At 39.6% G+C, this 14945-nt stretch overlaps 1 protein-coding gene and 1 non-coding gene across 3 annotated transcripts in view; one reads left to right on the top strand and one right to left on the bottom strand.

Annotated features, from left to right (window-relative positions):
• The first annotated feature begins 4321 nt into the window (after positions 1-4321).
• Positions 4322-14945, top strand: part of LIN9 (lin-9 DREAM MuvB core complex component) — a 59426-nt gene continuing 48802 nt past the window's right edge. The window contains exons 1-4 of one of the 2 annotated variants that reach the window (XM_034666605.1): positions 4322-4427; positions 5740-5772; positions 7744-7838; positions 9114-9218. In XM_034666605.1, coding sequence (XP_034522496.1) covers positions 7836-7838; positions 9114-9218 — 108 coding nt within the window. In that variant the 5' untranslated portion in view covers positions 4322-4427; positions 5740-5772; positions 7744-7835. Of the gene's footprint in view, positions 4428-4827; positions 4886-5739; positions 5773-7743; positions 7839-9113; positions 9219-14945 lie in introns of those variants that run through there. The other variant, XM_034666606.1, reaches the window with a different exon arrangement.
• LOC117803597 lies at positions 14737-14863 on the bottom strand. The gene has a single exon (XR_004627541.1). It is a non-coding gene; the product is annotated as a small nucleolar RNA SNORD22 (small nucleolar RNA).

Below are 14945 nucleotides of genomic sequence, written 5' to 3'. Positions count from 1 at the left end.
AGAAACTCTTAAAATGAGAGCTACATACAGCTAACTCTGTTTTCTTTGTGGGGTCATGTATCCTTAATGTGTTACAAAGTGAAAAGTTCAAGTTACCAAACTGGTGAACAGAGTTTGTGTTTTAAATTTGTTCTAGACCAGCGCAAAGTTCCAGTAGAATTTTCTGGTTGATGGAAATACTCGATTTTGTAATGTCCTGGAGGGTAGCCCCGAGGCACCCGGGGCTGCAGAACTCTCCAGATGTGGCTAGAGTGACAGGATCAGGATTTTAAATTTTATTTTATTTTCATTAATTGAAATTTACGAGGTCTCCTGTGGCCAGTGGCTACTACATTGGACAGGGCAACTCCGTGGACCACCGTGGGGCTTGTTGTTTCTTGTCTGGAGAACACAGTTGTGATTTTGGATGCCCCCAAATAAGGGTGGGCCTACTAGACACAATGTGCTTGTCATCTGAAAATCTGTGCTATCTTTAGAATAAAGATGTTATATCAGGGTTTTGAAGTCACAGGCACTAGACCTGTCATTTTGATTACTGTGGTCATTCTGTTGAGATGACAGGCATTTTAAGTGGCCTTCTTTTAACTGTCATTTGGAATATTTGCTTGTCGTCGTTAAACATTTGTTGAAGACTTACTATGGTTCTTCATAGAGACTGGGGACTCACAGTAGGGTTCACATTCCAGCTACACTCTCAAACTATATAGCTGACGTTTATATTACTTTGTGACATCTCTGGTACATTGGGGTGTATATGGGTGTACCCCTGTGTTTGTGTGGTGTAGGTCTTGTTTAGCTAGACCACAGCTTGTTGAAAGCAGAAATTGCCTTACTTCGTTGGTCGCATAGAGCTGCATATCGAGTATATGTAAACACTTGATTTATACTGAATCAAAGGTAGAATAAGAGGCATTCTTAATGAACCTGGAGCAGAGTCTTGGAAAGGGAAAGTGACTTCAGTCTGATACTGGAAAGAGCTGTATGTTTCTCTGCCAATTTTAGTCAAAGGGGCTAGCTCATAAATTAGCCAATAGCCAGTATAACATTATCAATACTAAAAGCTACCATCTGAGTATTTACTGTGAACCAGATGCTGTGCAAAGCTTATGATACGCATTTGCTCACTGAGTGCTCGTTTCAGTCGGCTAAGTACTCTTACGAGCTGGGTTGTGTGTATGAGGAATCGGAGGCTGTCTTCTGCCTAGGCCTTTCCTCTGAGCTCTGGACTCAGTATCCCCTACCTGTTTCACATCTCCTCTTAGATGCCTCAGGGGCCCTTCAGACTTTACGAGTTCAAGACCTACATCATAATCCGGGGGTTCCTGTCTTAATGAACAGCTCCACTGCACGTTTGCTGAAACCTAAAGGCTAGCTTTGGCCCTTCCCTGTCTTCCATGTCCCATATCGAAGCCTTTACTACGTCTTGTAACTTTTACCTTCTCCATGTCTCGATCTGCCTACTTCTCACCATCTTCTGCCCCAGCCCGGGTGACGCTCCTGTGCACCAGTCACCAGGAACCCACGGCCCGCCCCCACACCCCAACCTACACGCGGCCAGAGCAGTCCTTCCAGAATGTGTACATGTCATCCTGCTTCATGGAACAGTTTAGTTGCCACAAGAGCCTTGGACTCTGGCCACATTCCACCTCTCCGGCTTCAGTTTGTACCACTCTTCCTCTCATCCTGTCCCTTTGGGCTAAATTTGGCCTTTTTCATTCCCTGTACTCCCCAGGCTTGCTTCTTTTTTTTTTTTTTTTTTTTTTTTTTANGCAAGGCCTTTGCACATGCTGCTCTCTTTATCTGGAATGCTCTTCCTTCTCCTCTCGTGCATTTGACAGCTACTTAGCCTTCAGATCCCATTTTAAGCTTCTTTAGAAAGTGATTTTCTGTCCGTGACAAAGATTACATCTTCCTATTAAATCTTTTCCTACCACCATGCAACTCCGTGGTGGCACCTGTCACAGTTGCCACTTCACATTTGTTCACGTGATTGGCTAGAAGCCTCCTAGAGAAGGTACCATTTCTGTTTTGCTTCATGCTTACATTTCCAGTTCCATGAATGATAATACCTGGCTCACCTCTCTGACCCTTTTCCACGGCCCTCTTCTTTGCTAGCTACTCCCAAGCACAGTGCCCTTTCCCCCTGTTCCTTGAATGTTCTAGCCGGTCTATCTCAGGGCTATTTTTTTTTTTTTTACCTGTTATTTCTTCTGCTTTGACCTCTGCTCCCTCAAGACTAGTCCTTTTTAGATGTTACCTCCTCAGAGAAGACTTCCCTCTCTACCCTGTGTAAAGTACCCCTCCACGCACACACACTGAGATCCCCTCATTTGTTTCCTTTATGATAACTGCCACGCATCATTATCATTTCATGTACTTTTTATTGTGTGTCTTCTTCCACTGGAGTGAAAACTCTCAGAGAGCAGAGGCCTTTGTCGCTCTTGACCTTTAGGTCAGCCCAGGCCCTCGCATAGTTTGGTAGCAGGCATTCAGTGGATACTTCGCTGTTGTTGATTGACCAAAGTAATGGTAGCAATAAGCATGATCTAAAAATTAGCCATGTGCTATGTGCATTGGTCTCTAAGCACTTTTACATATGGTAACTTGTCTAATCCCCATTTTACAAATGAAGAATCAGCACAGAGGAGTGAAGTAAATTGCTTAAGTAACCCAGCAAAGAGTGGCCAAACCAGTATCCAAACACAGCTAGCCTCCGTGTGTGCTCTTGACCGCTGTGCTATACCACCTCTCAGAAAAAAGTTCAAGGTGGTAGGTCAGAGTCCCCAGGACAGAGTCTTGCCTTCATGGAATAGGACTGGATATCCCTGAGGCTGGCACCTCTTCCTTCAGATCTCTGCTCAGGTATCACCTTTCAGAGAAGCTACTCCCGAGCACCTCCTAGAAACAGTCTTCCCTCTCCCAGCCCTCGAGCACATTCCTGGTGTCCTGCCTTACCACCACCCCCCCCCCAGCGTTCATCATCGCTTGATCTGTGTATGTATGTGTTTGTCTCCCCTCTTCCCTCACTGGGACGTAAACTCCATGAGGGTGGGGACTTTGGCTCTTTCGCGTGCTGTTGTATCCCCTGTGCCTACAGCAGGGACTGGGGGGTGCAGTCGGCCCTCCACATATTCACTGGATGAGTGGATGCTACCACTTTTTCTAAAATAAACTGTACTTCTCGTGGTAGCTGTGTGGCTATGTGCCCTGTCCACTAGCTGCTTCCCAGTTGTATTGTTCTGCGTGAGGCTTTTTAGCTAGACTTTATGGCCTCTCTCCCCCACTTTGCCCCCACAATCCTACTTCCATTGGTCATTAAACCACCGTGCTGTTTGGAGGCCGGCCAGGTGTCCTGTTACCTGGTCTCCACATCTATGCAAGAGAGTAGAGTGAGAGCAAGGGTGGCTTTGGTGTCGATGGCTTGTCGGTTCTATAAGCCTCTCATCCTGCCCTGCAGAGGAAAAGTCAGATGAAGTTTAGGGATCAGAATGGCATAAAAATATTTCATAGCCAGAACCACAGTGCATTTTTTCGTTGTTTCTCCTTTAAAATCTGTTGTCCATTTATAGGAGTTGTAAATCATGGCTGCTTCTGTTAAACACCAAGGAGAATTAATCTATCTTCTCTGATTTTTTTTTTAAGATTTTATTTATTTATTTGATAGAGAGAGACAGCCAGTGAGAGAGGGAATACAAGCATGGAGAGTGGGAGAGGAAGAGGCAGGCTCCCAGTGGAGGAGCCCGATATGGGGCTCGATCCCAGAACACCGGGATCACACCCTGAGCCGAAGGCAGATGCTTAACGACTGCGCTACCCAGGCGCCCCCTGTCTTCTCTGATTTTTTTTTTACCTGGTTCATCATCTTCTTTCTTACTTTATCCCCTGGAATCATCCTTTATTTATTTATATTTTTGTTTTTATGAAATGCCATCATAGTTTGGCTCCTTGGAGTTATTTGCACACATTTTGAACTTGCCATTTAAAAATTTGTCTTTTCTCAGGGCAGGTAAATGACCAGCCTTTCAAATAACATTAACTACTGCCTGATCTTAGATTATATTCTGTCAAATATAGATGGATGTCACAGTAACTGAGATGAGAACTAGCTGGTTCTAAGATAAAGCAAATTTAAAAATGAGAAATGATATGTAATAATTTGACTGTAATAAAAGAAAAAAGTGTTCTAAACAGGGTTTTTTTAGGTTAAAAGAAGGAGATTTCACTCATCTAGAATTCTGTGAATAGTTTGCATTTTGGAGTGTAGAAGGGATTTTTTTTCTGTTAATTTTTGTCGTTGAGCTGTGATTGACATTTAACATTGTATTCTTTAGGTGTACAACATAATGATTTGCTGTGTGTGAAATGATTGCCTCACCTGGGTTAGTTAACACCCATCACCACACATGGTTACAATTTTTTTTCTTATGGTGAGCACTTTTAAGATCTACTTTCTTAGCACCTTTCATGTATATAATACAGTATTGTTAACTGTGGTTGCTGTGCTGTGTGGTACATCTCTGGGATTTATTTATCTTGTAACTGGAAGTTTATACCTTTTGACTGCTTTTACCCATTTTTTTTATTCTTAAAGATTTTATTTATTTATTTGACAGAAAGAGACAGCCAGCGAGAGAGGGAACACAAGCCGGGGGAGTGGGAGAGGAAGAAGCACGCTTCTAGAGGAGGAGCCCAATGCGGGGCTTGATCCCAGAATGGAGGGATCACGCCCTGAGCCGAAGGCAGATGCTTAATGGCTGTGCCACCCAGGCACCCCTGATTTTACCCATTTTGCCCAAACCCCCAGCCCCCACCTCTGGCAACCACCAGTTCATTCTCTGTATCTAGGAGTTCGGGTTTTTTTGTTTTTGTTTTTAAGATGCCACACGTAAGTGAGAGAGATCATCGTTTATTATTTTTCAAATGACTTGGACGTCTTTGCAATATACATCTCCAATCCTGAGATTTTCAATTTAGTTCTCTCCCTGTCTCATAGAAATGTATTTCCTTGTGGTTTCTCCTGCTTCCTGTCACCCATAGATCCCAGCCTTGATTCACACCAGAGCCTGTAGCACAGTGCGTCTCACCCCAGTGGGCCCGAGGGTTACCCGCAGCAGAACCCCGAGGACCTATATTAGCAACATAGGCTCTGCATGTGTGAGGAGCTTCCTGGTTATTCTGATACACACTAAGGCTTGTTTGAGGCAGCGAACCTCTCCATCGGTATGCTGGCCCCTCTGACTCTTCTGAACTCCCTTTTTCAGCTTGGAAACCCTTCAGGGTCTTGAAGGGTTGCACACACCTGCATTCTAGACTATCCGAGGCACTTGTTGACTGATACCACAGCGCCCCTGGATGATTTTCGTTTTCTCTTCTCTCTGCTCTATTACCGCTTCCGATCTTTGCTTCAGTAAACGTCAGTCCCTGTCTCTTCTCCTCCAGCACCCAAATACTTCTGGATGAGGGTCCAGAATCTCTCTGCCCACTCTCCCTCTTCCCACTCTTGGACAGGCCTCTGGTTCTCACTTCAACAAGACTCCCAGATATCTCTCTCCAGCTCTTCCTTACCTTATGGGACTTCTGGCTGATAGCTTCAATGGCCCTCTGGTTATCTCTGATTGCACATCCCACTGTCACTCCAGCCTCAGCACCGTAAAACCAGACGGGGCTCTCTCGCCCTGTAGCCAAGTTCTTTTTCTCTCACATTGATTATGAAATAATATTGATTTGTTTTAATTGCAGGCTCTTCAGCAAAAGCCCTTGTCAGTTTAAAAGGTAAGATCATCATAGCACGATTCTGTGGGTGAGATTCTAGCCATAAGCTAGAAATTTAATTCATTAAATTGATTTGGGTATAGTCTTTTCAGTCTAAGTTAGGATTCAGTATAGCTTTTTAGTATTGGTTTTCACTGATGGTAATTTTATTTTATTTTATTTATTTTTTTTTTATTTTTAAAGATTTTATTTATTTATTTGACAGAGATAGAGACAGTCAGTGAGAGAGGGGACACAAGGAGGGGGAGTGGGAGAGGAAGAAGCAGGCTCCCAGCAGAGGAGCCTGACGTGGGGCTCGATCCCGTAACGCCGGGATCACGCCCTGAGCCGAAGGCAGACGCTTAACCGCTGTGCCACCCAGGCGCCCCCACTGATGGTAATTTTAAATTCATGGGCTGTTTTAGGAGAATTGATCTTTGGTTAGTGGAAATTATTAAGAAATTTTTTTCCCTGAGAATTATTGATTAAAGAACTTTTTTCTTTTTTTAATTTTGTAAGTAAACTCTATGCCCAGTGTGGGGCTTGAACTCACCACCAGGGGATCAAGAGTCACACACTCCCCATGAGCCAGCCAGGTGCCCCAAACCCCAGGAACTTTTTAACTAGACATTACAGACTCTTACTAGAGTGAAAGCATTTCTTGAACAGCTGTACTCAGCTGTATTTTTGCTTAAGAGTTTATATTTTTAGCAGGGCAACTGGGTGGCTCAGTCAGTTAAGCGGCTGGCTCTTGACCTCAGCTCAGGTCTTAATTTCAGGGTCCTGAGTTCGAGCCCTGCATTGGGCTTCATGCTGGGTGTGGGAGCCTACTTAAAAAAGAAAAAAGAGTTTATATTTTTAGGAATTCTGCTTTCTAAGTAAAAATGCAAGTCTCTTGAAATGAAAGAATGCCAGTACTTTTCTTTTCCTAAGAACTGGGTTATACATGTTCTTTGACCTTGCTCTTTCTTTCTACAAGTACATTAGACCAACCGTCTTACTGTAGTTTGTTTTGAATTTTTGCTTGAGCAGGGTTCTACTAAGTAAATCTGGACCCAAGCTATGCTCAGAAGTTCACAAGTACTTTTAGTGTTTAAAGTTACTCTGTTGTGCTTTGCATTGGTGATTCACCACATCGAGTCCTGGCTTGAGAACACTTGCCTTCCAGAACTACCCTAATTCATTTGCCTAGCAGGATCAACCCTGGTCCACCTCTTTTCTTTTGTACTTAAAACGTACATCTCAAAAAGTATTCCATTATTCTTTTCTTCCCAATATAAAAACTATTCTTTTTTTAAAAAAGAAGACATATACTAGTGATATATTTCTTACAGAAAAAAATTAGGAAATGCTGATGAGCAGTTCGAAGAAATGAAAATAACTATCTTGTGTGTTTTCATCCCAGCTTTCTTTGTCTTTCTCTAATAAACCTATCCTTTTTATAAAAATTAAACTCACCGTTCTGTATTTTCATAATATGTCTAATCAGTTACTTGATTGGATTCTTTTCTGGTTGCATACAATTCTGAAGACATTTCTTCAAATCAAGGAAAACAGAAACACCCACACATTTTATTTTTGTATATCCACAGTTTCACTTATTGAAGCAGGAAACATTTAGAAGTATACTGTAAATCGAAGATCAGAAGCCTTTTCCATTTTTCCACTGCACTGTTTTCAATCAGATTGTACTTAAGCTTCTTAGCAAATTAGAATAAAGGAATTACTAAAAAACACAAAGAAGCCACACATATTTTAATATGAGAATTTAATACTTTCACGATGCACTGCCTTGTCAAATTATGTAGAGTTTGACAAAAAGATACAGAAGAGATTTTTAATTTGTAATAAACCAAAATTACTGTGGGCAGTATATTTTTTCCGTGTTGGTAAATATCTCAGATATATTGCTATTAATAAAAAGGCAATGTTCATTGTATAAAATCCTTTGAACTAAACCTAAATCTTACTAGTAATAATTACTTATTACAGAGGGAAGCTTATCTAACACATGGAATGAAAAGTACAGCTCTTTACAAAAAACACCTGTTTGGAAAGGCAGGAATACGGGCTCCGCTGTGGAGATGGTAAGGGATTAGTTTTTCTTACTCTTTAGAATATGATAGCTAAATTGTTTGTATGATTGTCATGTACACAACTCTTACAGACTAGTAAGAGTTTTCTAAGGTTCTCCCTGACTCCAAGCATTTGAGTCTTTAAGTGCCATTAAGTGTAGTGTACGATCATACTTAGGTTAACAGTCTATAGCCTTTGATAATCTAGTCATCAGTGAGCATTTGTTAAGTAATTGCAGTTTCTTTAAATTGGCAGGACAAAAAAACTCTAACAACCCCAAATCATCCTTTATTTAGAGTATAAAAAATTTCACATGGTTCTGGTCTCTGCAAAAAGATGTATTAGTAAGTGGTAAGATAATAAAATCTTGTGTAGGTCAAGGGTAAGTACATGTAGGGTAGAAGGGACTTCTTTCAGGGTGGTGGAGTATTAAGATTCTCAGTAGGTTTAATTTCAAGGGTCAGTACCTCTAGCCTTGACCCAGTTGGACGCTGCCCATATGTTGTCAGCCCTCTGTGCCTACCTCTCTTCCGACTGGGCATGCAAGTCTGTCTGCAGGGGTGGGAGAAGGATTTGAAACAGGATGTTGGTATGATTGGAATATTATTTCTCTTGTTCTTCTGTTTTGATGAGGCCTCTGAACCTAGGGTGGACTGTAAAATTGTTCCTATTACAGACCCTTTAGCGTATGATGTCCTTTGGGTATTTCAACAAGTTAGTTCTGGTTCTGCAGTCTAGTTTAGTCTATAGTCACTTACCAAATACCTGTGACAGGTGTCTTGTACTTTTATTCACAGATGGAAATTCGGTTAACAATTTTTCACAGCGCATCTAGTGCATTGTTATACGTTGAGATTGACTCTCTAGAGTGATCTAGTAACTTCGTCCAGCCCAGCCCCATGCAGCCAACACAACGTGTGATACGCCCAACTGCTATTAATCCGAGCACTAACATAATGAGAACTGGAATTTCCAGAACTTGTTTTCCTCTCGTCACCATTCAAGGCTGCTAAGGATACTTGGGTTCCAGTTTTAATCATCAGCTAGGTGTTTCATTTAGTCATCAGCTAGATGTTTTGATTGTAAACAAATTGCATAAATCTGTACTAGTTTGTAAATCTGAGCTGCTTTGTATTCGACATGGTGTACTTTGTATTACCCATCCTTACCCTTCCAGGCTGCTTATAGTCCAGCGTTAGCTGTGTCTCCCAAGTATAGAATTGCATTTTGGAATAAAAATGGGATGTGTTCAGTCTTTTTATTAACTAAACAAATTTCTACCATAGCCTTTCAGAAACTCAAAACGAAGTCGACTCTTTTCTGATGAAGATGACAGACAGATAAATACAAGGTCACCCAAAAGAAACCAGAGAGTTGCGATGGTCCCACAGGTATGTGTGTCGCTAGCGTTTTGTTCCGTGTGAAAGGAAATGAGCAATTGCTCAGCATAATAAAGTTTATTTTTTACTATTCTATTACATTTTGAGTAACAAGTTCTTTTTTTAAGTCAGTGCTGCAACTCAGCTCCTATATTAATTACCTAGAAAGGCCATTATTTTATTGATCGACTTTTTCTGGGAGTAGAAAGTCGGTCCTCAGTCTTACAAACGCACACTTTTAAGCGTGGAGAGGAGAGTGGACGTTAAGCAGATGGATTTGGCAGTAGGCAATCAGTTTAGAGTTTTGCATGGAAATAAGAGGGAGGGAAACATTTTACTTTATCACTGAGGAAAGTGTGTTGAATACTTCCTTATCCAAAGGAGGAAACTATATAGTATGAAGTCATATCTTCTTTTTCATTTTTGGCTTTTTTTTTTTCAGTAAGAGATTAATTTATTCAATATCTTCTCATTAGCTTTTTAACTTTTTTTAAATTGAAGTATAATTAACAGACAGGGTTATGTTAGTTTCAGGTATACAGAACAATGATTCAACAATTCTATACATTACTCAGTGCTCATTGTGATAAGTGTACTCTTTTTTTTTTTAAGATTTATTTATTCATTTTAGAGAGAGAGAGAGAGCAGAGTGGGTAGGGGCAGAGGGAGATGGAGAATCTCAAGCAGACTCTGAGCTGAGCACAGAGCCCGATGCAGGGGCTTGATCCCATAACCCAGAGATCACGACCCGAGCCAAAAGCAAGAGTCGGACTCTTAACTGACTGCGCCAGCCAGGTGCCCCACGCCAAGCGTACTCGTAACTCCCTTCACCTGTTTCACCTACTCCCCCACCCACCTTCCCTCTGGAAGCCACCAGTTCTCTGTATTCAGGAGTCCGGGGTTTTTTGTCTCTTTTTTTTCTTTGTTTGTTTTGTTTCTTAAAATCCATGTGTGAGTGAAGTCATGTGGTGTTCATCTTCTCTGACTTACTTCGTTTAGCATTATAGTCTGTGGCATCACCCATGTTGTTGCAGATGGCAAGATTTCATTCTTTTTTTATGGCTCATTAATATTCCGTATTGTGTATATACCACCTCTTCTTTATCCATTCATTTCTGGGTGGAAACTTGGGCTACTTCCGTATCTTGTCTGTCGTAAATAATGCTGCAGTAAACATAGAATCTATCTTTTCAAATTAATGTTTTTGTTTTCTTTGGGTAAATACCCAGGAGTGGGATTATTGTATCAGAAGGTAGTTCTATTTTTAATTTTTTTGAGCAACCCCCTTACTGTTTTCCAGAGTGGCTGCACCAGTTTGCATTCCCACGAGCAGCGTACAAGGGTTCCCCTTTCTCCGTGTCCTTGCCAACACTTGTTATTTCCTGTGTTTTTGATTTTAGCCATTCTGACAGGTGTCAGATGGTATCTCACTATAGTTTTAATTTGGAAGATACTACAAAATATTCAAGGAAGTTGTGGTAATTTATGTTATCTCTAGCCAGGGGATCTTTAACACAGTTTTATAACCACTGAACCACCAATACCCTATTTAAATAAAATCTGGGTTAGTAACTCAACAGAAAGAAAAATAGCACTTTTTTTGATAATAATATTTTATTTATTTATTTTTAATGTTACTACTTTTTTTTTTTTTAAGATTTTATTTAGTTATTTGACAGAGAGATAGCCAGCGAGAGAGGGAACACAAGCAAGGGGAGTGGGAGAGGAAGAAGCAGGCTTCTAGTGGAGAAGCCCCATGCGGGGCTCGATCCCAGAACCCCGGGATCACGCCCTGAGCTGAAGGCAGACGCTTAACGACTGCACCACCCAGGTGCCCCGATAATAATATTTTATAATAATTTGGTTATTTATGCTAAACAACTCCCAGCTTACAAATATTTTTTTACATTTTAAAGTTAATTTTTTATTATTTTTTTTATTTTTATTTATTTTTTTTTTTTAAAAGATTTTATTTACTTCACAGAGAGACAGCCAGCGAGAGAGGGAACACAAGCAGGGGGAGTGGGAGAGGAAGAAGCAGGCTCCCAGCGGAGGAGCCCGATGTGGGGACTCGATCCCGGAACACCGGGATCACGCCCTGAGCCGAAGGCAGACACTTAACGACTGCGCTACCCAGGCGCCCCTAAAGTTAATTTTTTAAAGTACCGGTGCTATTCTGAATTGGATTCTGGGACAGAAAAAGCACGTTAATGGAAAAACTGAAGAAATCCACATATAGTCTGTAGTTTAGTTAATAGTGTTGTACCAGTGTTTGTTTCTTAGTTTTGACAAACCATGGTTATATAAGATGCTCCCATTAGGGAAAGCTGGGTGAAGGGCATATGGGAGCTCAGTACTATCTTTGCAACTTTTCTATAAATTTACAATTTTTCCAAAGTTAAAGGCTTTAACAAAAAATAAAAAGTTAATTTTTACCTCTACCAGTTCTCTAGATCTACCTCCGTCATTAACTGGTAACCACTGGAATTAGTTTGATTAGCCTTTTAGATGTTTATAGACCTTTCTTAAAATTTTATATATGTATTCATAGAAATCATCATTCTGTAATTCAGTTTTTCATTTAAAGTCTAGTTTTGAGATTTGGCCATGCTGATTGATTTAGGTCAATGACAGGAAGCCTTCAATATTTTTCTTTTTACTGTTATATGTTATTCAGCCTTATGATACTGTAGTTTATACCTTCTTCTATTTATGAGCATTTAAGTGGTTTCTTAGTTTTTACTCTTACAGACAATGCTGTAGTGAACACCCCAAGCCTGTTTGTATAAATTTGCAAGTGTTTTTCTAGGACAGATGCCTGAAATGTGGAATTGCTGTATCATAGGATATGCACATTTAAACATTTTATATTATTGTACAAGGACGTTGTACTGGTCTCTCTCTATATATTTTTTAAGATTTTATTTATTTATTTGTCAGAGAGAGAGAGAGCGCACAAACAGGGAAAGCAGCAGGCAGGGGGAGAAGCAGGCTCCTGCTGAGCAAGGAGCCTGATGCGGAACTCAGTCCCAGAACCCTGGGATCATGATCCAAACCCAAGACAGACGATTAACCAACTGAGCCACCCAGGCATATCTGGTCTATATTTTCTACCAACAAGACATCTCATAGTGCTTGTTTTCCCAAATGCTTGTCAGCTCAGTATATAAACAAATATCTAGGTTGTTGCCAATCTGATTAATAGCATCTCCCTGGTTCTAGGTGGTATTTCATCTATGAGTGACGTCGAGGTACTTTTCATGTATGTTTAAAAACAGTTTCTTTCCTGTAAACTGTTTGTCTTTTTTTCCTATTTTCTGTTAGATTCTTGGTCATTTTCTTATTCATTTGTAAGAATTTTGTATATAATTTGTATATAATTTTGTATATAATTAAGAATATTAGCCCTTTGGCTACTTACATTGGTTGTAATTTTTTTCAGTTTGTAGTTTGTCTTTTCCCTTTGTTTCTGTATTTTTACCATGTAGGATTGAAAAAAAATTTAAGGGTCACATAGAACTATCTTTCCTTTTATGACTTACTGGGTTTATACTTACTCAGAGAGATCTTCCCTAGTCTAAAATTTATACTTTATTAATTCACTCAAATTTATTTCAGTTTTTTTTTTTTTTGATGCTTAAATTTTCAATCCATCTGGAATTTATTTTGGAGTGAGCATTGGGGTAATACTGCAACCTCACTTCTTTCCCCTTCCAGAGGACTACTTAGTTGTCCTGTTAACATTGAGTGAGTAATCCATCTTTTATACATTGATTTAAAATGCTGCCTGTATCACAAACTAAATTTCTGTATATATTTGGGATTATTTCTAGACTTTGTATCTGTCTATGTCTAGTATGTCTCTATATGTGCTAGTATCAAATTGTTTTTGTCTGGTAAGACATTATTACATATCCTATTTTTAGGTTTTCCTAAATATTCTTGCACCTTTATTTTTCCGTAGGTACCTTAGAATCAACTTGACTAGGAAAAAAATCCTGTTGGGATTTTTCCTGTCGTTACCTTAATATTATGAATTCATTTATGTTATGTAACATATTTGTAGCATTGAGACTCTATCCAAGAACTGGTTTCAGTTCCACTTACTCAAGCCTCGGTGTCCCTCTGAAGACTTTAAAATATTTTTCCGTGTTGATCTTGAACATTTGTTAAGTGTATTCCTAAATACAAAAGTATTTAATACTTTTGTCATTTTTGCTTTCATAAACAGGATGTTTCTTCTGTTTTATTGTCTGTAACTAGTTCTCACTTATTTAGAGAAAAGTAGTGATTTTTTTAAGATATTGATTTGTGTATGTCAGCTTGTATTGCCCACTTTATTAAATTCTCTTACTACTTTACACGGTTATAGTTGTTCTTGAGTTTTCGAGGACAGTCATATCACCTGCAAATAATGGTTTTATTTTCTCCTTTACAGTTTTTATTCTTCTTAATGGATAATTCCATCAAAACAATGTTAAAAAATTATAGTGATAGTCAACATCTTGGTCACATTCCTCACTTTAATGACAATGTTTTTAGTATTTTAACATTGAATATGATAATGACTTTTGGATTGGAATGAGGAGAAATAAATTTTACAGGTTAAGAAAGTATCCATCTATTTTTGTTTTCTTGGTCAGTAGAGCTAAAGGCCTGTCAGTTTTGTTGATATTTTCAAAGAACTTTTGGGGGCACCTGGGTGGCTCAGTTGGTTAAGTGTCTGCCTTCGGCTCAGGTCACAATCTCAGGGTGCTGGGATCGAGCCCTGAGTCAGGCTCCCTGCTCCGCGGGGGGAGTCTGCTTCTCCCTCTCCCTCTGCTGCTCCCCTCCCCCTGCTGTCTCTCGTGCACTCTCTCGCTTTCAAATAAATGAATAAAATCTTTAAAACAAAGAACTTTTGGTTTCATCCTTTTGTCTTTTATTTTTCTATTTCACTTATTTCTGCTTTAATTTTTATTTTCTTCTTTCTGCTTGCTTTGGATTTTCTTTGCTCTTCTTTTTCTAGCTTAAGTTGGAGGAATAGGTTATTTATTTGAGATCTTTGTCCTTTTCTAATATAGGCATTTACCTTATAAATTAGTCTCTCTCCTGCCTCCCCTGCCGCAAGCACTGCTTTAGCTGTATCATTTAACTTTTGGTATGTTGTATATTTTCAGTCACTCTGTCTAATTCTATTGAGAGTTTTTGTTAATGGATATTGAATTTTATCCAGTATCTTTAGTGCCTGTAGAGGTGACCACCTGATTTTTATTGTTTTTATTCATTAATAATGACACTTTTTTCTAATGACAGAGTGAGTTTGTTTTTGAAGGTTAAACTTTTTATTTAGAAAGGCTGAAACAAATATAAGCTACTTTCCATACTAGGTCATACAAAAAATGATCTGAAAATTTCCTTTTGTTATTCCTGAAGAACTGGATTCCTGTGATATAGGCCTTGTTCTTTCTTCAGGCCCGGAAAACAAATATACAACTGACTTCAACAAGTGATTTATTTCCCCCTTTCCCATATTTAGAAATCCCTTACGATCCCTCAGGCAGTTCCTTCTGGAACAAGCTTCCTCTTTTCCCCCAGCCAGCCCCAGTGGGTTCACCTTTACAGGCTCTGGTAATGGCACAGTTTTCTAATACTGGACCATCCTTGCATTCTTGACACAAATTCCACTTGATTGGTATTCTTTTGATGTTCTGATGATGTTTATCTGGTACCTTTTTTTTTTTAAGATTTTATTTATTA

The sequence above is a fragment of the Ailuropoda melanoleuca genome, chromosome 8, assembly GCF_002007445.2.
Source record: "Ailuropoda melanoleuca isolate Jingjing chromosome 8, ASM200744v2, whole genome shotgun sequence".
Taxonomy (NCBI): domain Eukaryota; kingdom Metazoa; phylum Chordata; class Mammalia; order Carnivora; family Ursidae; genus Ailuropoda; species Ailuropoda melanoleuca.
The sequence above is the reverse complement of the archived record's forward strand: the minus strand, read 5'-3'. Positions and strand labels throughout refer to the sequence as shown.